At 45.1% G+C, this 23,667-nt stretch overlaps 1 protein-coding gene across 1 annotated transcript in view; it reads right to left on the bottom strand.

Moving 5' to 3' along the window:
* LOC308347158 (maestro heat-like repeat-containing protein family member 1) overlaps positions 1-23,667 on the bottom strand; it is a gene marked incomplete at both ends in the record, with an annotated part of 68,844 nt that overhangs the window by 7,653 nt on the left and 37,524 nt on the right. Inside the window, 14 exon segments of the mRNA XM_080810290.1 lie at positions 91-196; positions 1,064-1,186; positions 1,536-1,694; positions 7,655-7,828; positions 8,158-8,298; positions 8,720-8,867; positions 9,045-9,182; positions 9,973-10,166; positions 10,989-11,124; positions 11,349-11,503; positions 12,873-13,022; positions 13,601-13,698; positions 14,161-14,296; positions 14,986-15,090. Of these exon segments, the coding sequence (XP_080666416.1) occupies positions 91-196; positions 1,064-1,186; positions 1,536-1,694; positions 7,655-7,828; positions 8,158-8,298; positions 8,720-8,867; positions 9,045-9,182; positions 9,973-10,166; positions 10,989-11,124; positions 11,349-11,503; positions 12,873-13,022; positions 13,601-13,698; positions 14,161-14,296; positions 14,986-15,090 (1,963 nt within the window).

Genomic DNA, 23,667 nt, shown 5'->3' with positions numbered 1-23,667 from the left:
CGGTACCATGTTTCTGGCTCAGTCCTTGCAGAAGGTCAAGGAGGGCTTCCCTGTTGAAGAGGGACGGGTTGCCAGGAGGAAGCATCTTACCTATGAAGTTGATGGCAGCAGCCCTTAGGAAGGACTGAGGGCTCTTCAGAAAGTCGAAGCTCTGGGACAGTAAGTCCCCCACCAGCTGGGTTTTGCTTGTGCTCACCTGTGAGGCCAAAGAGGGGGTGGTGCTGACCAGGAGCTGGGGGTGGGGAGCCCTGGGAACGCTCCTAACCCTCTCACCCTGTCCACAGGCACCACTGTTCTGTCTTCAGCCAGTGGAAGGTGCTCGAACCTATAGCCTCAGACACCCATACCCCAGCAACAAAGCAGACTTAGCAGGAAGGTCACAGAGAGAATTTTGCTCCTTCATACCAACATGGTAAGGGAAGAAACGACAGATGTGGAACCAGGAGACCCAGGATTGAATCCTAGCCCTGACACTGGCTTCAGTTTTCTGAAATAAAACCTGTCCAACGTCTTTCACATAATTGTAAGGCTCCCGTGGGATAATGGATATAAACTGCTTTGTGAACTCTAAAGTGCTCTACCTATGGAAGGTAATAAGCATCAAAATCCATAGTATTAAAATTATTAATGGTGGTTCCTAACCTACTTGCTTAGCCCTTAAATATTTACTTTTCCACCAGGATTCCTGATCCTGCCCTACTCTCAGCATCATAGGAGCCAGAGACCCTTAATGCCAAGGCCGACATAAAGCCCCAGTGACTCCTGCCACCATCTTTTCCTACCAGCTGTAACCAGAAAACCTCTGTTCCATTGCATTCTGCTCTCCTCCCATGACCTTCCTCACCTCTGAAAGCAGAGACTGGGCTACTGCTAAGAGAATCAGATATGAAGAATGAGGGACTGGCCCGACCCATGTGCATGCCGAGAGTTTGCTGATGATAAAGAATGAGAATCAAGGAGCAGAAAGAATGTATCTTCTGTCAGCCCCCCCTATGTAGCCTCTCAGCCTGCCTTTGAGCCCCTAACGTGAGTACGGTGGGGCTGACTTCTCAGAGACACTCACCAGGTACTTGCACGTCTCTTCCAACACCTGGATGTGATCACTGAGGGTGGCGTGCTTGAATATCTGGGTGAGTGATGACCAGCCGATCACAGTGGTCCATTCAGTCAGGGCCCCTCCGCAGGCCTACAGGATGGAGGGAATGGAATTCCCGAAGCCTCCTTACACAGCCAGGCCACGAGGCTAAGGGAAGACCCTGAAGCTAGCCCCCAAGGGCTTGGGTGAGGGTTTGAAGCTGGGATCAGGTGAGACACGGGACCTTGGGCATGACATGGGACATAAACAGCTTCAGGGAGGAGAACTGTATCAGGATACGGTGAGGGGGAAAGTGCTCAGAGCTAGCCTGGAGGACAACACCAAAGAGGTGGGTGTATAATGTACAGCCAAGGCTGGGCTCATGAAAAGAGCCCAAGGCGATGCTCTACCAGAAAGAGAAATGAATCAGACTGATTTGCGGGACCGAGGTCATCAATACCTTGACTACCTCAGTGTTGTTATCCTGAAAGCTAAGCAGCAGCGGGACTAGGAAACTGTAGATCTCTCTTCGGGTGGAGAGTCCAGGCTTGAATTTGTAAATGTGACGCAACATGTAGCCCAGGGCAGAGGTGGCTGAGATCTTCACCTGGTCCCTCTCCTGCCATACAGAGTGACATGGAGCTAAGGCAGCTGTGGCTTCCCTCTAGCCCCGCCTGGCCTGGTTTCCATACTCCCACATCGTACTCCCACGTCCAAAGTACACGGATGGCGTCGTGTTACGTAATGGAAAGGGATCATGGTTTGTGTATCTTGTTAGAGCCGCAGAACTAACAAGTCCCTCTGTTAAGGCCCAGAGCTGGGGAAACCAAGACCGTAGTTTCAGCTCTGCCCTGGACCGTATCTACAACTTGTAACTTAATCTGTTCCTAGGGATTTAGCTTTAAAATATATGTATTTTAAAAATACATACAGTTATCCTAGTTATGCTATGAATAAACTTGCTTAATCTATATTGGTTTGTATTAATTATCAATGATCATGAACAGCTAAACTAGATGCTTTCAAGAGTGTATTATATAGGGACGCCTGGGTGGCTCAGGCGATAAGCAGCTGCCTTTGGGTCAGGTCATGATCCCAGGGTCCTGGGATTGAGCCCCACATCGGACTCCCTGCTCAGCGGGAAGCCTGCTTCTCCCTCTCCCACTCCCCCTGCTTGTGTTTCCTCTCTCCCTGTGTGTGTCTCTCTCTGTCAAATAAATAAATAAAATCTTAAAGAAACCAGAGTTTATTATATACTAATTGAACAAACGTTTACTGAGTAGCCGTCATGAGCTAGGCATAGTGTCAAATAACAGAGACATGGTGGGACAAACAGTCGCTGAACTTGTAGAATTTGGGAAGTGGACATTTTAACAAATTGGAGGTACACATTTTTTACCCAGTGAACATAACAGCCAAACAGAGAGATGATTCAAAGTTAGAACATTAACTAAAAAGTATCAACAGGCAGATCAGCTCAAGATCAACGATTATCACTTCAGTGATCCCTCCCTGCTCCAAATCCCTGAAAGAAATAGTAGAGATACAGTTTTTTTTAAAAACCCGTTATGGATCTGAAATAGTAGAAGGGATCCCCCTACAGAGAACTGGAATCTCCCTGAAAGACAAAGAGCAGACAGGATTGGAATTAAAGTTGAAACCACAGCCTGAAGTTGGGCAAGGACAGACTGCTGGAGGAGGCGGGTGTGTTCTGGGAACGTTCCAAGCTTAACAGCTGTGAACACCGGGAGCAGAAGGGGATGCTGGGCAACCGACAGGGTGGTCACCTGGAGTGCCGTAGTTCTGGCATACACTCTCCTTCCACCTTCTCCGTGCACTCGCCCTCCCAGGGTCCTCCTTACTGAATAGCAAGCAGCAGAGGAAGGTACCCCCCAACACAGCAGGGAGCGTGCTCTCTAGACCAGAGAGATGGGATGGTGCCCTGGGCGTGTCTGGCAATACCCAGGAAGAGCAGGGAGCCCTATAGTCAAAAGATTGGCTATTGTCACATCCAACTGTCCACATAGCTCTGGTTGCTTCCCCACAGTTACTGAAGTCAGACTGCAGTGTTTATACACACACACACACACACACACACACACACACACAATGGAATACTATGCAACCATCAAAAACCTCCGAAATCTTGTCATTTGCAATGATGTGGATGAACTAGAGGGTATTATGCTGAGTGAAGTAAGTCGATCAGAGAAAGATAATTATCATATGATCTCTCTGGTATGAGGAATTTGAGAGGCAGGACAGAGGGTCGTGGGAGGTAGGGAGGGAAAAAATGAAACAAGAAGTGACCGGGGAGGGAGAGAAACCATAAGAGACTCTTAATCTCACAGAACAAACTGAGGGTTGCTGGGGGGGAGGGGGCGTGGAGAGGGTGGTGGGGTTATGGACATTGGGGAGGTTATGTGCTATAGTGAGTGCTGTGAAGTGTGTAAACCTGATGATTCATAGACTTGTACCCCTGGGGCAAATAATACATTATATGCTAATAAAATTAATTAATTAATTAATTAAAAAGAAGTTACTGAGGACACTTTTCAAAGTGCTTGGAAATCCAAACTTCGAAATTATAGATAAATAGGTAAACAAATAAATACAGGTACAGGTAAGGCACTGTCCCTATAGAATAATGTAATAGCTATTCAGATATCATACCATCAACCAGAAGAAAAAAGAGAGAACCTGCTTCATTAAAAAAACAACAACAACAACAAAAACACAAACAGGCAACAGCAAAAAAAACCCTAAAAATTCAATAGGTGGGCTGAGCAGCAGAATAACCACAGCTAAAGTAAGAGGAGAATCAGCCCAGAAATTGTTCCAAGGTAGACAAAGAGATGGGAAATACAAAATAAAAATTAAGAAATACAGAGAATAAATCTAAAGGTATTCCAAAGAATAGAACAGAAAGAAGAGAGAAAAGAGGATACACTAAGAAAATAGTAGAAGAAAATTTTACAAATGATAAAACTACTAAGATTTGCTTAAGTAAGTTCCTATGAGTGGGTGAGTGGTAAAGCAGAACCAGGAACCCAGAAGACTGATGTCTTCTTTTCATTCAGCCAGGTTATCATTGTGTAGATGATGACATTTTACTATTTCTTGATTAGACCATAAATCAACTTTCCATTCTGGCAATATGGAAGAAAAGATAACCTGACAACTTCCCCACTATAAATAACTTTGAATGCTAGATAAAATATACAAAATCCTTTTTTAATGCATAGCCGAGCTTTAAGAAAGTAAGATCCCCAGAGGCCAAAGACGAAGAAGTTGCTGACCCACAGCTACTGTGGGGGCAGGCAGACGCCACTGGTCTCGGTAACCCGAGGTCACACTGATCTCCCCTGCTTGCCTTACAAGGCAACTAGAAGCTGAGAAGCAAGCACCATGGAGACAGACAGGCAGCTCCAAGAGAAGTCTTCCACTTAATGCTCAAAGAGCCGGCAAGGGGAATTAAAATGCTCAAAGAAAGTGGGGAAAGGGGCCTCTGGGTGTCTCAGTTGGCTAAGCATCTGCGTTCAGCTCAGGTCATGATCCCAAGGGTCCTGGGATCGAGCCAGCCCACATCAGGCTCCCTGCTCAGCGGGGAGCCTGATTCTCCTTCTGCCCCTCCCCCAACTTGTGCACACACTCATATGCTCGCTCTCACTCAAATAAAGTCTTAAAAAAAAAAAAGAAAGAAAGAAAGTGGGGGAAATACCTCATTTCTTTTTTCTTCCCTCTATTCTCTCATATCACAGTTCCAAAAGAAGACCCTGGGGAGTCTACAGAAGCCAAAACTCTGAGGGAGGGGAAACTTACTCTCCGTTTCAAGGAGCTGAGGTCCCAAGAGGATGGACAAATGCTATTGCTTTATTTCCTCTGCCCTCATGCCACTTGGCCCAGTTGTGGGCACAGTCACAGAAGTGCCTGACATTGCAGAGTAACTAAAGCACCAGCTCTTTTGCAAGACAACTGGAAAAAGGGAACCCCAAAGAACAGTAAAACCAGGGAAGTAACAGAGAGGGAGAAGCCAGGGAAAGTGATCCTCTGAAGTTGTTTATGAACTCCTGTGCTCACTCCGTGCATATCTGACCCTAAACCACATACCACTGACTTTGAAACTGAACTACAGGAGAGACAATGGTTCAGATCTCAGGCTGGCCAGTGGGTGGCTCAAACTCAGAATGGCAAAGGCTAAGAATTCAAGACTGACATTGAAATCACAGTCCACACACACAGAAGGCTAGTCAGGACTTGCAGCCTGAAGTTAGACAGGTCAGTTGTTACTAATGCAATTAATATCAACATTCTTCATAGGATTTAAGTGACACCCAGAGTCATATACCTAATACTCATAGTGTCCATGATACAATCCAAAATTATTCAGCATGTAAAGACCAAAAGCAGTTACTGTACAAAATACTCCAAAAAAGCAACAATGGGCTCTCTTGAAATAAATACAGAAATAAAAATTTTCAGCAAAGAAACAGAATATATCAAAAAGAAACTTGAGAACTGAGAAATACAAGACTGGGTACCTTCATTGGCAAAACAGATGTCACAGGAAAGAATCAGTGAACTTGAAGACAGAGCAGTAAAAAGTATCCAGTCTGAACAAAAAAAGAAAAAGTGATTGAAAATGCATAAAACCTTGGGACCTATGGGACAATAACAAAAAGCCTAAACATCTGTGCCATCAGATTCCTAAAAGGAGAAGAAAAAGTATAGTGCTGGAAAAAACTTGGAAGAAATAATGGCTGAAAACTTTCCAAGTTTGGTGAAAAACATAAACAGAGATTTCAATAAACTCAGAGAACCCCAACCAGGCTAAACCCAAAGTAGTCCACACCAGCACCTACTAAACTACTTAAAGCTAAAGACACATGTGAGGCAAAATAAAGACATTTCCAGGCAAAGACTGAGAGTGTTTCCTATTAACAGACCCTTAAGAAAGAAAATACAAAGGAAGAAGGAAAAAATGTATCCAGAAGGGAAGAGAGAGCCGGGAGAAGAAAAGGAAGGCAAAGACGTTTGTCCATGTTTATAAATCAAAGTAAGTATTGACTGTACAAGACAATGATGACGCTGGTAATGACATAAAGTCCAATCTGGGGATTTTAAAAGACTGTGGAAATGGGGCGCCTGGGTGGCTCAGTGGGTTAAAGCCTCTGCCTTCAGCTCAGGTCATGATCTCAGGGTCCGGGGATCGAGCCCTGCATCAGGCTCTCTGCTCAGCAGGGAGCCTGCTTCCTCCTCTCTCTCTGCCTGCCTCTCTGCCTACCTGTGATCTCTGTCAAATAAATAAATAAATAATCTTTTAAAATAAAGACTGTGGAACTAAAATCCTAGACAATGTTAATCTATGATATGGGAGGTATCATTAGAGTTAAATCATCCTTTTTTAAAAAGAATCATTTTTTTATTTTAAAGAGATAGAGAGAGCATGTGAGGTGAGGGGAAGAGTAGGGGGAGAGGGAGAGAGAGAATCTCAAGCAGACTCTCACTGAGCAGAGAGCCCGACACAGGGCAGGATCCCACAATGCTGAGATCATGACCAGAGCTAAAGTCAAGAGCTGGACACTCAGCGGATGAAGCCACCCAGGCACCCCAGAGTTAAATCATTCTAAGGTCCTTTAATTGTTTGGGTAGAGGATAAAGATAATATCTTCAGGCTTTGTTAAGTATACATGGTCAACTTTAAAACATGTAAAAATGGATGAATCAGGTGTTGTCTGGGCAGCTCAGTCAGTTAAGCATCTGACTCTTGGTTTCGGCTCAGGTCATGATTTCAGGGCCATGAGATCGACTCTGGCATCCCGCTCCACTCTCAGAGGGGTGTCTGCTTGAGATTCTCTCTCTCTCCCTCCGACCACCCCCCACCTCAAATATATATATATATATATATATATATATATATATATATATAAATCTTTTTTAAAAAAGAAACAAACAAACAAAAAAAAAAAAACAGATGAATCAGACATTGACCCTGCCATCATGGAATGTCCAGGCTCACAGAAGATATGAGCCCCATACAAAACTAATTCAAATCCAAAATTCGAAAATGGAAGATGCCAGAATAGGGGCATTGAAAGCATGCATGTCTGTTGTCAAGTCTATTTTGGCTCTAAAATTCTACCATCTGTAGGGGGGCCAAGACACAAGGTGGTATTGCTCTGGGCAGTTCAGATTCCTGAACCTTTGGGTCCTTTCCACAAGGCTGCTAGCATTCTGGGGTTCCTGTGTTGTCTGGAAAGAGGGTAGAGCTGTGAGTTGTCTCCCCACTCTTTACTCCAGAACCAGTTTCATAGCAGCATGTCATTTTTTTTTCCTCCAGTGGTTCCTGGTGGGAGAATAGGTAGATGAGTGTGTCTGGGTCTGTAATAGGGAATGCATCGGGGACAATCTTATGCATGGCTTCAAGTAGCCAAGTCTCCTTTTGGCTGCCCTTCCACGACTTCAGCCTTCCGCCACAGTCCCACAGCCCTGCCCCAGTGCCCTCAGCTCAGTTTCCAGGATTCCTCTTCAGCCCCAGCCCATACGTTCCCCAATGATCCTAGGGATTTAGGCCCATACATCATTGATGAGTGGACGAAGTTGCTTGGAGATGCTGCAAAAAACCACCTTAGTGTCCTCTCCCTTCCCATGACAGATGATGTTCCGTAGGCTCTTGACTGCCTGCACTGTTACTCGTGCTTCATTCTTCAGCAAGTCTCGCAAGAATGGAACCTGGCCCTTCAGCGATTCTGACTGTTGGGAAGAAGGCAGAGATCACTCACCACCTGGGGATCGTGCAACCCTCTGGGAACAGGGTTTTGGGAAAACAGATGGGTGTCGAAGAGAAACAGACATGGGCAACCCGGGGGCTGGATGTGCCCAGGAAGTAGAAGGCTGGTGCTCACGGGGTTTGGGAGGCCTGATGACCAGTCTATGTAAGTCTACAGACCAGATGTTGTGCTGCCCTAGGATGAGAGGTTGGGGAACATGCTAAGCCCAAGGTCACTAAGAGACCCCAGGGAGGTAAATTAAGCGCCTCAAGGACTCAAACTTGACTCCCATTTGGTCCTCCCCACTCTTACTTGTCCTGGGTGCAGTGCCAGGTTACTGATTCCACGAAGCCCAACTTCCTTCATAATGAGGTTGGGGTCTTTGACCCACTTGATCAGATTGCTCAGAAAGTCTTGTCCCAGAGTCTGAGCCACTGACCGGTGCCAGAGGAGCTGTGGGTATGAGGAGATGATCGCTACGGATGGCGAAAGGTTCATGAGTACCCAGTACCCACCTCAGCCCTCCCTCGGTCCCCCACTCAGGTAAGGAGTATGTCCGGTTGAGAGCAATGGCAGATCTGTACAAATGGGCTGGAGACTAAGATAAGGAGAGAGGATAATGCTGGTAAGGTTTGAATTTGGAGTCAGATGCTAGGACCATGGATCATTCTGGAGGCTGAGCTACTGGCCCCCTCTGCAGGCTTTCTTGCCTCCTTTAACCAGGTACCTGAAGCGCCAGAGAAGGAAACCTCACTTAAAATGGCTCAGTCTTATTCTGTCCTCTTTTGGGGACTACTTATTTAACATTGCAGTTAAGTACTCCTCAGCCCAGGAAATGAATGGCCCAGGCTGTGGGCCTTTCCCCAGGCTTCACCTGTGCATAGAAAGTCCTGGCCAGGATCTTCCGATGGTAGCTGGAGCTATAGAGGTAGTTCCTGACAAGGTTGAGGACCCGGTGCAGGACGGCAGGCTCACAGGTCTTCACAATGCCACTGGGGTGGGACACAGGAAGCCAGCAGTTGCTGGGGGGCAGGGAGGTAGCAAGGGACCAGTGTGCATGAATAGGGAAGACGTGAGGGCTGAGGAATCAGGAGACCAGAGGGCTGGGACGTGGGGAAGGGAGAGCTGAAGGCTGGGACTGGGGAACTTGGGGTCGGGGGACTAGAGGGGTGCCAGGGTCACTGGGGAAATAGCCTCACCTTGTCAGGTCCATGATCCCTATGTAGTAAAGCCTGGGGCAGGACAGAAGGTCCCAGCAGTGATGCTGATTTGCATAGGTCACCACTCCATCATATGCAGCAGCCAAGAACACCAACTTCACTACCTCCAGGGCACAACTGAAGGTCACGACCATTGGTGAAGAAAAGAAAGGGACAAAAGGGTGGACAAGGCATTATGCCCTCATTATCCTGTGTTGGGAAGTCAGGAGAGGGTTTCCTGTTCTGGTTGCTGTGTTCTGCTCTCCTGCTGACAAAAATCCATGGTTCTTGTGAAACCCATCTCCGACTGCCTATCCACGCCTTCAGCTTTGGCCCTCATCCAACCACAGATTCCTACAAAAAAAACTATAAAGAGACCTCAGTGCTTTGGTTTTCCACTTCTGCTCTCCAAGGGCACAGAATGGGGTTAGGATATAGATTTACCTCCACACCCATCTCATCAGAAAGTCTCTGCTTATTGGGTCTATTTGTTTTCATTTAACATTAAGATTCCATTTGAGTAGAATGTCCTGAGGTTTAATTAAAAAAAAAAAAAGTGTGACAACCACACATTTAAGAGTCAACCCCCATTTTCGAGATGAGAAAATGGAATCCCGCTCGTGACTTGTGCAAGACAGCAGAACTAGTGACAAAGCCAAGCCAGAGGTCAATGAGATTCGAGTGGCCACAACCACATGGAGAGGATGACCTAGAGGTGGGCTTGCCCTGCCGCCCACCATCTAGTTGACTCTCTTCCTGTGCAGTTACAAACAGGGACATGAACTGTCGAGTGAGTCAGCTGAAGCGTGCATACAACAAGAGAAATGAGAAGCTTGAAAGTATGTGAGAATATTCTAGCACACGGGTTGCCCAGGGCCCTCTGGAATTGGCTAGTCCCAGCCATCCATCAGGAGGGGGTTAGGCTTACCTCGTGGGGTCAAAGGGCTTGCTCTTGCTGCCTGGGCCCCCTTCCTTTCTATAGACCACCATCTTCTGGGGGACATTTTGCTCAATCACCCAGCAGAGATGACATAATATAGCCATCAAGAGCCGGGGGTAGAGCTCCTGGACGGCCTCCTGGCACAGAGACCCTGACAGCATCTCACACAGGGCACATGTCACCTGGGAGACAGCAGAGGAAGACATAAGATGGTACCATGGCCCCATACACTGAGTCCCACCCTGCCCTCCCCATCACTGCCTAAAGGGCACGGTCACTCTGACTCAGGCTTGTAAGAAGCCCTCCAAGACTGAAAGCCCACCACTCTTCCTTAGGGAAATGAGATTGCACACAGGCAGCCTGATTTCTCTTCACTCCCCCGACATAAAAAAGAGAATGGGAAGCAACTTGAACTTTTTAGCAAAAAATGATTTGGGGACTACTTGTCTACTCCTGGCAACCAAACCTTTTTTGCTTCCAACCCTCGTGCTACCCCCCAGGCCCTGGAAAAAGGAGTGCCAGCCCCCAAATCAGGAGACAGAGAAAGCCGCGTAGCTCTAAACATCAGTTTCCTTGTCCAAAAATGGGATCAATCCTCGTTCTCTCTACATCCCTCAGTTCTTAGATATACAGGTGGAAAAAGGAAGTAAAGTGCAAATCGAAAGTATAGCATTTCCTTAAAGGTTTATCTATTTATTTTAGAGACAGAGAGAAAGCATGAGCAGGAGGAGGGCCAGAGGGAGAGGAAGAGAGAGAATCTCAAGCAGATTCCCCACAGGGCACGCAGCCCAACAGGGGGCTGGATCCCACAGCCCTGAAACCAGGACCTGAGCTGAAATCAAGAGTTGGACGCTCAACCGACTGAGCCACCAGGTGCCCCTCGAATGTACGGTATGAGTGACGCTCCTCTCTAAGACCTGCTCCCACCCTGTGGCCCTTGACCTTGCTCTGCCCCTAAGTCCCAGAACAGTAAGTCCTTGGGTCCCCCCTTCCCTCATGCTGACCGCCACAGGCTGGAAGGCCATCTCCTTAGTCTCCTCTCTGGAGTGGAGTTTTTCCAGGATGCCTATGAGCAGCTGCAGGACGCTGATCGTGGTCTCTCGCCGGGTGCCAAATGCCTTCCATAGGGCCAGATTGGTTCTGCAGGACCCGGAGACAGCTGTGTCATGGGCCCTGATAACTAAGCTCCTAGGGCTAGTCTGGTCTCGGGCCCATGAAGGGCTGGTTCTCAGGGTCTAGACTTGGCCAGAGAACACAGAGATGAAGTTCGATTGGTGTCAGAGGGAGATTGTGTGGAGCTCGAGCTAAGGGAGGGGAGGGTTTGCTGGGCTGGAGAATGTGTTCTCAGGCCCTGGGAGAGGTACCTATCCCAAGGCAGGGACTTGTTGAGAAGCAAGGGCACGACACTGTGGGTGTTGTTGCTGGCCAGCAAGCACATGCCGCGCACGACCTCCTCCTTTGTGCTGGGCTCCAGCTGGGAGTTGAGCCGTTCCAGAATCCCCTCCACGATTTCCTCGATCTATAGGGAGGAGCCACAGGAGTCTCAGTGAGCCTTCCCGCCTCCTCCCTATCTACCAGCTTCCAGACTCAAGGGCGTCCTTGCAATCCTGCCAGTGATACTCTTCTTAAGGCTGAGTTCTAGGGTGCCAGAGGCCAGACCAGCAGGGGTCACAAAAAGAACTCCAGAAGCTCATGGAGGCCCGCTATGATGAAGGCCTGCCCACAGCCCAGAGTTCAGAGAGTCGCTCTGAGCTTACTTGGGAGACACAGGAGACTTCGGGAAGGAAGGTAAAAACCCTGGAGACACTTCAGGACTTTGTCTCCCCACTGAGATCAACTTTCAACCCATGAAACTGCAGGGACAGTTAGCACTGGAGGTGGGTGTACCACAGGACTCTGACTTGGCCCTCAGATTCCTAATATACGGGTCTCCAGGAAGTCCATTTTATTCTACTACCTCAAGGACACACCTCCATTTCTGGTACCTAGACCAGGCAAGTCACATAAATGAGTGAAGGCAATGGGTGTCAGGAGATTCGGAAAGAGGAAAGCCTGGAGAGCCCATGCCACATATAAAAGGGACCTTGGCTGCCCATAGAGTTGCCCTACGTGGCCTCATTTAAAAAAATTTTTCAGTGGGAAATGTGGATTTCTATATGTTATTCTGAAAGAAATTTTACTCACCGCTCAGTCATTCCATGAGCTTGCTGGTTTGTAATCTGCAGCCTTACACTTCCCAGAAATTGAAGCCCCCTGACACTCCTAGGCAATCAGGGTGAATCCCCCCAGAATGCTTTCTGGTGCTCTGGCCACTAGACCTCGAGGCTACTCATACCCCCACATGTGGTGGTTGTTAACTGATGAGCCAGCCCACCAGATCGCGAAGGCACAGCTGTTCCAAGTACTCAGGAGTACAGCTGTCAGAGCTCAGGGGACCCCAGAGAAAATCTAGCCCAACCCTATGTTTTCTTTCTTTCTTTCTTTCTTTCTTTCTTTCTTTCTTTCTTTCTTTCTTTCTTTCTTTCTTTCTTTCCTTCCTTCCTTCTTTGTTTTTTAAGATTTTGTTTGTTTATTTGAGAGAGAAAGAGAGAGTAGAAGCAAGGGGAGCGGCAGAGGCAGAAGGAGAAGCAGACTCCCTGCTGAGCAGCGAGCCTGACATGGGGCTCAATCTCAGAACTCCGGAACCATGACTTGACGCAGAGGCAAAGGCAGACGCTTAGTCGACTGAGCCCCCCAGGCGCCCCCCAGCCTACATTTAAAAGTGAGTGAATCAAGGCCTCCAGAGGAGAGGGACTGCCCAGGACTCTTCGGCTGGTTAGGGACAGAGCCAGGGGAGAGCCCAGACGGGTGTGCGGGCCAGAGCTGCTCCCACCACAGCCCCTCGCTACCTTAATCATGTCTCGGCCCCGCTCTTTCATGACCGCGCTCATCAGCTGGGCCGCCGCCAGCGACACCTTGGCCTTGCCGTCGGTCAGGCCCTCCATGGCCGTCAGCACCAGGGTGGTGAGCTGCATCTTCGTGAAGTACTCTGCAAAGGCCTGCAACAGGGTGGCGTCAGGCTGCCTGCCCCGGGGCCTCCTGCCGGAGATAGCCTGTCCCACCTTCCTGTGAGCACAGGGGGAGAGAGCCTCTCCTGGGAACCTGGAGTGCTTTGACCTAGGCCTGTGCTGTCTGCCTAGCGCCTAGAAGACCCTTTCCCTGGGAATAGAGTCTTTGGGGTTGGTAGGGAGAGAACACTGACCTCAGCTGCTCTGAGGGGCTCACAGGTCAGAGGCCCCAGGGGTGGAGTGCTTCGAGAGAAGGGCTGAGACCAGGATCCTGGGTGATGGGATCTTTGAGGTGGGGGCTGAATCTACACATCACTCACAAAGCATCGTTAGCATGAAGCAGATGCTTCTGGGGGAGAATGGGTAAGGAAGGCGCATTAGGACCCAGGATGCTTAGGGGAAGGGTGGTGGGAGCATGCAGAAAACATCCCCCAAGGCAAGAGTTCACAGGCCGCAAAGGAATAGAAAGGAAGATGGGATGGAAAGGAACCCCACCCTTGGGGTCTAGAACCTGATGCAGGTGAGAGGCCGAGGCTCTTCCCACTTTACCTCTGGCTCTGCCCTCTCACCTTGGCAATCTCAAAGGTGTTGTTATAGAACACGTTGGCGCTATAGACTTCACTCTTGCCCTCTTCTTCCCACAAGCCCTGTTTTTTCCTTCCCATCTCTGAAACAAAGACACCCGACCCCACCCCTCAGACACTCAGAAGGTGTCTCAGGTTGCCCACTTTCCCGTCTGCCCAACCCAAACCACCCACTCAACTGCATCAGCTTGGCGTAATGTGCGACCCGTGGGGAAGGGAGTAGAGAAAATGGGCAGTAAGATGATAAGGAACAGTGAGAGCCGATGTCAAAGGAGCCCCCGTGTTGCCTGCCTCAGAGCAGAGACAGAGTGGGGTGAGGGTATAGGGCTCAGCCAGAGGAGGACAAACTAATTCAAAGGAACTGTTTGGTAAGTAGCTATTTTGTCCCAGGAGGGTGTATGTCGGGGTCTAGGGGCAGGTTCCTCATTGGAAGGAAGATGCTCAGGGAACTGCTTAGCTTTCACTCTTCTAGGACAGCATGTGAGAGAATGACCAAACCGAGGCGGGAGGCCGGAGCAGAAGTGAAAAGAGGAGATTCTCCCTACGCTTTTGCAGCAGGAGAATACAGTAGAGGTTGTAGACAGCCTGTGCAGACAGGAAGCAGATGTTGTCCACTGGGTCCTGGCAGCGCATGGCCAGCAGCCTTACCAAACGCCCCAGCCGAGTGAACTCGATGTCCATCTGGGGAGGAGAGCTGGAAGTCACAGGTTACCCCAGCCACTCTCTCAGGCCAAGTCAAAGCAAGAAGAGAGGAAGAGGGGATGCATGAGAGATAGGAGAGGTGAGACTAGGTGAGGTTAATGGAAATGGACTTAGACAGGTGTGTTGGGTCATAGTCCCTCTTACACTGTCCCTCTTCTTTGCCTCTTGACACGGCACTCATTCTTGAAGCCTAGCTCAAGTGTCCCCTCCTCTAGGAAGCTTCCCTTTCACTTGTACTTCATTTGTGTTGTGATCTTTTATTCCTACTGTATTTGGAGTTTTTATAATCATTATTGCCTTCTATTTAAGTTTGTTCTATGCATGCCTCTCTCCCCAGTTGGACTGTAAAGCCCCATGATGCATAGATGTCTCGGTCATCTATGCATCCACTGTAACACCTGGCATGGTGCCTGGCACAAGTCAAGTATTCAGTAACTGCTTCTTGAGATGAATGGAATCAAACTGAACCCAGTGGAATGGAATCGAATTGGTGAGTAGGGAAAAAGACCAAGGGAGAAAAGAGAGACGATAGGATGCACAAAAGAAAATAGAGGATGGGGCCGAGGAAATGGAGGATAGGATAAGTAATTGAGGCTAGGTAATATGTGATGAAGTTTGCGGTAAGGGTAGGAATGAGGGCCTAGACTCCAGGGCAGGCTCACACTTACTCCAAAGTTATTCCTTTTTGCAGTGAAGCCAAGAATACGGGCAGCACACCACATGGCCCGTTCCCTCTCATTGTCCTTTTGGGAATTCAGCCATGTGTCCAGAACCTAAAGGAAGAAGAGAATGAAATGAGGGGTGAGGGGTCTGATCAGCTGTGTTCCAGAGGGTAGAAATGTAACCTGAACTTCTGCAAAGGATCAGGACAAGACTTGAGAATAGGATTTCTTTTGCTTATAGGCTGGTTATATATGGCTTTGACACCAGAAGCTTCATTCTTCCAGCCCCCAATTTTGCCTTATCTAGGTGCTAGAAACATCTTCAATTAGTATCTCCTTTCAAATTAAGGCAGTGGCTCTGAAATTATATTGACTATAATTCATTTTAATGGGTCAACATACCCCAATGACCCCCCTACTAATGTTTTCCCATTCTTCAGTAGAAAGGGAACTTGGTAATAACAAATTACAAAAATAACAAATAACAAATAACAAAAATAACAAAAAAGAATCACTGTATTCACAGATTTCTGGCTGAAATTATGTATAAATATGTTTAAGAAATATAATTATGGATGATTCCTATTTGGAACACAATCTGTAAGTGTCTCACCATTGGTAAATTATGGGCCCTAAATACCACTGATCCAAAGATGCACTCATATGTCCATCTACAGCAATCCATCTGGCAATGATGGGTCTAACCAAACAGCAATTTATAATTGAAAAAGAAGAAGAGTAGCAGATGAAAAATCTACAACAAATGGAAGAGAAGACTAATGCTGCATTGATAAGAAAACACATTTTTCCTGAAGATATAAGGAATTCTAGTGGGAGGGCTGCAAGTCTTCCTCGTAGCCAGACTGATGAAATGTCCCAGCGCCAAGACCGTGGTCTCTAAATACCATTTTTCTCTAAGAGCAATCATTGCTCCTCAGAGTAACAGTTCATTCCAGGACTGAGACAGGAAATATACAAGATATTATACTGGAGAGCAAGTCTATGGAAGGCTATGGAAGTCATGTTAAAGGGATTCAGGAGCCAACCTGAAGAGGCTCTCATTGACCAAAGATGGGACAATTTAAGCATCATTAAGAATAATAGTTATAATTGATCAAAATATATGAAGCATTTCAAAATTCATTTTAAATTCAAATGATACTAGAGAAACAACCCTTGGTAGTCATCCTTGGAGAATATTAGGAATTACATCATTACTTTGACAAATGATAAAGAAAAATGATCCAGCATTTATCTTGTCTTTCTTATATGAGCTATACCTCAAACTAACCAAATAACTTATAAAGGCAATTTCTCTTTATAGAAGAATTCCAGATAAAAATGAGTAAGGAGTGAAAGAATTACAATGTTATCATTTTGCAAAAATAAGTAGAGGTATGTTCATTCAACAGAATACTACATAGAAATAAAAAATGATCTGATGCTACGTGTAACAACATGGGTGAGTCTCACAGATAAAGTATTAAAGGGAAATAATATAGACATAAAAAAGTACATATTATAAAATTCTATGTATGTGAAGTTTAAGAACAAGCTAAATTAATCTACGTGATAGAAGTCAGAATACTGGTTATCAGTGGTTATTCAGTGGAAGAGGAACCTTTTGAGGTATTGGAAATGTCCTATATCCTGATCTGATATTTATACATATGTAAAAATGTATCTAAGTATACACACAAGATTTGTACACTTTACTGTAGCAAGTGATATCTCAATAACAAAGTCTTTCTTTAAAAAGAATATCCCCAATTTTCAGCCACTAATGAATTAATGAATCAAAGCAGTGATCACCAAAAGTAATGAACAGTAATGATATGATACTTTATGTGGAAAACCCAAAAGACGCCCCCCCCACATCCTCTCTGCCTACTTCCGATCTATCTGTCAAATACATTAATAAAATCTTTGGGGTGCCTGGGTGGCTCAGTGGGTTAAAGCCTCAGCATTCGGCTCAGGTCATGATCCCGGGGTCCTGGGATCGAGTCCCACATCGGGCTCTCTGCTCAGCAGGGACCCTGCTTCCTCCTCTCTCTCTCTCTGCCTGCCTCTCTGCCTACTTGTGATCTCTGTCTGTCAAATAAATAAATAAAATCTTTAAAAAAATCAAAAACCAAAAGACTCAGTCCCAAAACTGTTAAAATTCATATAGGAATTCAGTAAAGTGGCAGGATATAAAATCAATGCACAGAAATTAGCTGCATTTCTATACAACACCATCAAAACAGAAAAAAGAGAAATTAAGGAGTCAATGCCATTTACAATTGCACCCCAAACCATAAGATACCTAGGAATAAATCTAACCAAAGAGGAAAAGGATCTGTACTCAGAAAACTACAGAATACTCATAAAAGAAATTGAGGAAGACACAAAGAAATGGAAAAACATTCCATGTTCATGGATTGGAAGAACAAATATTGTTAAAATGTCTATGCCACCTAGAGCAATTTACACATTCAATGAAATCCCTATCAAAATATCATCAACTTTTTTCACAGGAATGGAACAAATAATCTTAAAATTTATATGGAACCAGAAAAGACCCCGAATAGCCAAAGGAATGTTGAAAAAGAAAACCAAAGCTGGTGGCATCACAATCCTGGACTTCAAGCTCTATTAGAGAGCTGTTATCATCAAGACAGTATAGTACTGCTTCAAAAACAGACAAATAGATCAATGGAACAGAACAGAAAGCCCAGAAATGGACCCTCAACTCTATGGTCAACTAATCTTCAACAAAGCATGAAAGAATATCCAATGGAGAAAAGATAGTCTCTTAAACAAATGGTGTTGGGAAAATTGGATAGCCATGTGCAGAAGAATGAAACTGGACCTTTTCCTTACACCATATACAAAAATAGACTCAACGTGGATGAAAGACCTAAATGTGAGACAGGAATCCATCAAAATCCTTCAGGAGAACACAGGCAGCAACCTCTTTGACCTCAGCTGCAGCAGCTTCTTTCTAGACACATCACCAAAGGCAAGGGAGGCAAGGGCAAAAGTGAACTATTGCGACTTCAACAGTAGAAAAAGCTTTTGCACAGCAAAGGAAACAGTCGACAAAACCAAAAGATAACCAATAGAATGGGAGAAGATACTTGCAAACAACATATCAGATAAAAGGCTAGTGTCCAAAATCTATAAAGAACTTAGCAAACTCAATACCCAAAGAACAAATAATCCAATCAATAAATGGGCAGAGGGGGGCACCTGGGTGGCTCAGTGGGTTAAAACCTCTGCCTTTAGCTCAGGTCATGATCTTAGGGTCCTGGGATCGAGCCCCGCATCAGCCTCTCTGCTCAGCAAGGAGCCTGCTTCCTCCTCCCTCTCTGCCTGTCTTTCTGCCTACTTGTGATCTCTGTCTGTCAAATAAATAAATAAAATCTTTTAAAAAAGAAAATTAATATTAATTATAAATATTTTTTTAAAAAAGAAATGGGCAGAGACATGAATAGACATTTCTGCAAGGAAGACATCCAAATGACCAACAGACACAAGAAAAAGTGCTCAACACCACTCAGCATCAGGGAAATACAATCAGGACCACAATGAGATACCACCTCAAACTAGCCAGAATGGCTAAAATGAACAAGTCAGGAATGACAGATGTTGCGAGGATGAGGAGAAAGGGGAACCCTCCTATATTGTTGGTGGGAATGCAAGCTGGTGCAGCCACTCTGGAAAACAACAGTTCCTCAAAAAGTTGAAAATAGAGCTATCCTATAACCCAGCAATTGCACTACTGAATATTTACCCAAAGATACAAATGCAGTAATCTGAAGGGGTACCTGCACCCGAATGTTTATAGCAATAATGTTCACAATAGCCAAACTATGGAAAGAGCCCAGATGTCTATTGACAGACGAACGGATGAAGAAGATGTGGTGTATATATACAATGGAATATTATGCAGCCATCAAAAATTGAAATCTTGCCATTTGCAAAGATGTGGATGGAACTAGAGGGTATTATGCTAAGCGAAATAAGTCAATCAGAGAAAGACAATTATCTTATGATCTCACTGATATGTGGAATTTGAGAAACAAGGCAGAGGATCATAGGGGAAGAGAGGAAAAAAATTGAATCAAGATGAAACCAGAGAGGGAGACAAACCATAAGAGACTTTTAATCTCAGCAAACAAACTGAGGGTTACTGGAGGGGAAGGGGATGGGAGGGATGTGGTGACTGGGTGATGGACATTGGAGAGGGTATGTGCTATGGTGAGTGCTGTGAATTGTATAAGACTGATGAAACACAGACCTGTACCCCTGAAGCAAATAATACATTACATGTTAATTCTTTTTAAAAAGTCTGCACAGCACCAGAAGACAACTAGACATTATGTGTCTCTTAAAAGAAGACAAGACTACTTCTGAAGTAATCTTGCCAAAAATTCATTAGATTCGTGATCTAGGTCTGATAATCAGAATCAGAATCTAACATATCCTAGATCTAGCAATTTATAGGAAAGATTTGGGCAGAGGAATTTGTTATGTGGCCCCTAAAGAATGTAATCAGCACAATCCAGAATGTGGAAAATTCAGAGAACAAATGTCTAGGTTTCTTCAACAAATAAAGTTCAAGGAAAAAATGATAGAAGGGCAATCTATAGATAAAGAGAATTAAGAGAAAAACCAATCAACTGGAATGTCTGAATATTTAATGACATTAAGAAATGAAATTACTTTCTTTCTTCAATATTTTATAGTTTTCAGAGTACAAGTCTTTTTACTTCATTGGTTGATTCCTAGTTATTTTATCATTTTTTGGTGCAATTGTAAATGAGATTGTTTTCTTAATTTCTCTTCCTGCTACTTCATTATTAGTATATAATAATGCAACCGATTTCTGTACGTTAGTTTTGCATCCTAAAACTTTACTGAATTCATTTATCTGTTCTGTAGGTTTTTTTTTTTTTAATGAAATCTTCAGGGTTTTCTATATATAGTATTGTGTCATCTGCAAATAGTGAAAGCTTTACTTCTTCCTTACCAATTTGGATGTGTTTTATTTATTTTTCTTGTCTGATTGCTGTGGCTAGGACTTCCAATAATATGTTGAATAAATGTGGTGAAAGTGGATATCCTTGTCTTGTATCTCACAGATACAATCAGATAACACTGACTTCAGTGTAAATAACCCCGAAAATGACCCAAAGGCTGTCAGAACTACTCCACAACTACCTGTAAAGAACAGCCAGATCAAAGAGGGTAGGAACGGGAAACATATGGTGGGGAGCTAAACAGACCTGGGGGACTGTCTACTGGAGGAAGGGATTCCTGGACAGAGAAGGGAAAGGAATAGACTATCACACCAGGAAGCCCACACAGAGAAGGCAAATCGCATAACATTTGGGTTTGAAAACCAGAGGGGCCAAATTTCCTCAGTTCTTACAACCAGCAGACCTAAGACCTGGCGTTTTTTTTTTTAATATTTTATTTATTTATTTGATAGACAAAGATCACAAGTAGGCAGAGAGGCAGGCAGAGAGAGAGGAGAAAGCAGGTTCCCCGCCAAGCAGAGAGCCTGATGTGGGGCTTGATCCCAGGACCCTGGGACCACGACCCGAGCTGAAGGCAGAGGCTTTAACCCACTGAGCCACCCAGGTGCCCCAAGACCTGGAATTTTAAGCATCAGCAGGACTTGCCTGTGGGAGAGCTAGAAGGGTGCTCTTAAAGGAACAGCACAACAGTCCTGCAGAGATGGAGCTAGAAGCAGCAGTTTGAAAAATGCCTGTGGCACTTGAGAGGGAGCGTTTACTAATCTCAGAGTGTGTCCTAGAGGGACAGAGATTGTTGGGAAATTTCTCCAGGAACAAAGGAGTGGACAGGTGCCATTTCTCTCCCGTCTCCCCCCACCCCAATAAACACACAGCTGTCTGTGCAAACCAGTGAGGCACCACTACCTACCTCACTTGCTAAAGTCACACATTCTGCCCCCTCCCCACTGGGTCTGCAGATCCATTCTCTCCAGCCAGTCCTGCCCCAGTCCCAGTGCTGTGGGTCCTCTCCCCCAGAGGACCAGTTCACAAAATCTGCGAACACTGCACTTCCTGCCCTGAGCACATTTCAGACCCGCCTCCTCCAATGTACTCTTGGCCTGACCCCATCCAAAGTAGTGACGAAGGCTTGGCAGTGTACAAGCAGCTACGACAGGGGCCAGCACTACTCCAAAGTGACTTCAGCCCTGGGAAGAGGGAAAGATCAGCACACACACCAGTCAAACTGTTGCCCCAGCTGTGGGGGGCAGGTGGGCAGCTGGTGGGACTACAGGCCCTACCCATCAACGAAAACTTCTTAGGGACAACACAGGGAATGTAACTTGAAGTTTGGTGCTATTGCATGTCTGAAAAATGCCTGGTCTGATTCAGTTCAAGCCCAAGGTGGCGCCAGACTGGTGTACTAACCACACAGGGGCCAAACTCCACCCACAACAGGCAAATACCCATCTGCCATTGCAGAGGACTGGATTGAAGGCAAAAGCAACTCAGCCACAACAGACAGGTACACACATCACACATAGGAGATGTGTGCCAAACATTTATCACCAGACTCTGGGGAACAGGGGACTACAGGGCACTGCAGAACACTACAGGACCTTTTATTCATAAGGCCACTACTTTCAAGAATAGGGGACATAGCTGACTTTCCTAACTCACAGAAACAGACATAGCAAGTTACACAAAAGGAGGGGATAGAGAAATATGTCCCAAATGAAAGAACAGGAAACAATCACAGCAAGAGACCAAAGTGAAATGGTGATAAGTAATATGTCTGATAGAGAATTTAAAGTAATGCTCATGGAGCACCTGCCTGGGTGTTTCAGTCATTGGGCATCTGCCTTTGGCTCAGGTCATGATCCTAGGGTCCTGGGATTGAGCCCCACATCGGGCTCCCTGCTCAGTGGGAGGCCTGCTTCTCCCTCTCCCACTCCCTCTGCTTGTGTTCCTTCTCTCACTGTTTCTCCCTCTGCCACAAAACAAATAAAATCTTTAAAAAATGATACTAATAAAAATAAAGTAATGTTCCTAAAGATAGACTTGACGAAAGAGTGGAGGACATCAGTGAGACTCTTAACAAAGAAATAAAAAAGAATGAATTAGAGATGAATAATACAATAGATGAAATTAAAAATACACTAGATGGAATTAATAGCAGACTAGAGGAAGCAGAAGAACAAATCAGTGACCTGGAGGACAGACTATTAAAAAGCAATCAAGATAACCAGGTGAAAGAAAAAAAAATTATACATCATGAAAGTAGACTAAGGGAACTCAGTGACAATACCCAGTATAATAACATTTGCATTATAGTGATCTCAGAAGAAGAGAGAGAAAGGGGGGCAGAAAATTTGTCTGAATAAATAATAACTGAAAACTTACCAATTTGAGGAAGGAAACAGAAATCCAGATCTAGGAGGCACAAAATCAAAATCAATCCAAGGAGGTCCACACCAAGAAACATAGTAATTAAAATGGCAAAAGTAGTGATAAAGAGAGAATTTTAAACGCAACAATAGAAAAGTTATATACAAGGGAAATCCCTTAAGGCTCTCAGCAGACTTTTTAGCTGAAACATTGCAGGCCAGAAGAGAGTGAGTGGCATGATAGACTCAAAAATGCTGAAAGGAAAAAATCTGCAGCCAATAAGAATACTCTATCTAGCAATGCTACCATCCAGATTAGAAAGAGAGATAGTTTCCCAGACAAATAAGTGTTAAAGGAATTCATGGCCCCTAAACCAGTTCTATGAGAAATGTTAAAGGAAACTCTTTGAGTAGAAAGGAAAAACCATAAGTAAGAGCAAGAAAAGTAGGATACACAAAAGCAGTAAAAATAAGTACATATGGGGGTGCCTGGGTGGCTCAGTGGGTTAAAGCCTCTGCCTTCGGCTCAGGTCATGATCTCAGGGTCTTGGGATCAAGTCCTGCATCAGGCTCTCTGCTCGGCAGGGAGACTGCTTCCTCCTCTCTCTCTCTCTGCCTGCCTCTCTGCCCACTTGTGATCTCTGTCTGTCAAATAAATAAATAAAATCTTTTTTAAAAAAGTATATATGAAAAAAAGTATATCTGTAAAATTCAGTCAAGGGTCTCATAAAGTTAAAGGATGGGGGAGTTCAAACTTAAGCGACCATCAACTTAATATAGACTGTTATATGCAGAAGATTTTATATACAAACCTAATGGTAAATAAAAATCAAAAACCAATAGTAGACATGCAAAAATAAGGAGAGAAGAATAAAAGTATACCATGAAAGAAACCCAACTTATTATGAGAGAAGAAAGCAAAAGAAGAAAGGATCAGAGAAGAACTACAAAAACAACCACTAAAAAGTGATAAAAATACAGTAAGTACATAACAGTCAATAATTACTTTGTATGTAAAAGGACTAAATGCTCCAATCAAAGACTTAGGGTGATAGAATGGTTAAAAAATAAGACCCACCTATAGGCTGTCCACAAGAGACTCATTTCAGACCTAAACACACATGCAGATTGTAAGTGAAGAGATGGAGAAACATTTATCATGCAAATGGATGTGAGAAGAAAGCCAGACTAGCAATACTTACATTGTACAAAATGGACTTTAAAACAAAGACTGTAACAAGAGGCCAAGAAGGACCCTTTATAATCATAAAGAGGATAATCCAACAAGAGGATATAACAAT

The sequence above is a fragment of the Martes martes genome (assembly GCF_963455335.1).
Source record: "Martes martes genome assembly, chromosome: 8".
Classification (NCBI taxonomy): Eukaryota; Metazoa; Chordata; class Mammalia; order Carnivora; family Mustelidae; genus Martes; species Martes martes.
This window is presented reverse-complemented; position numbering and strand designations above follow the sequence as displayed.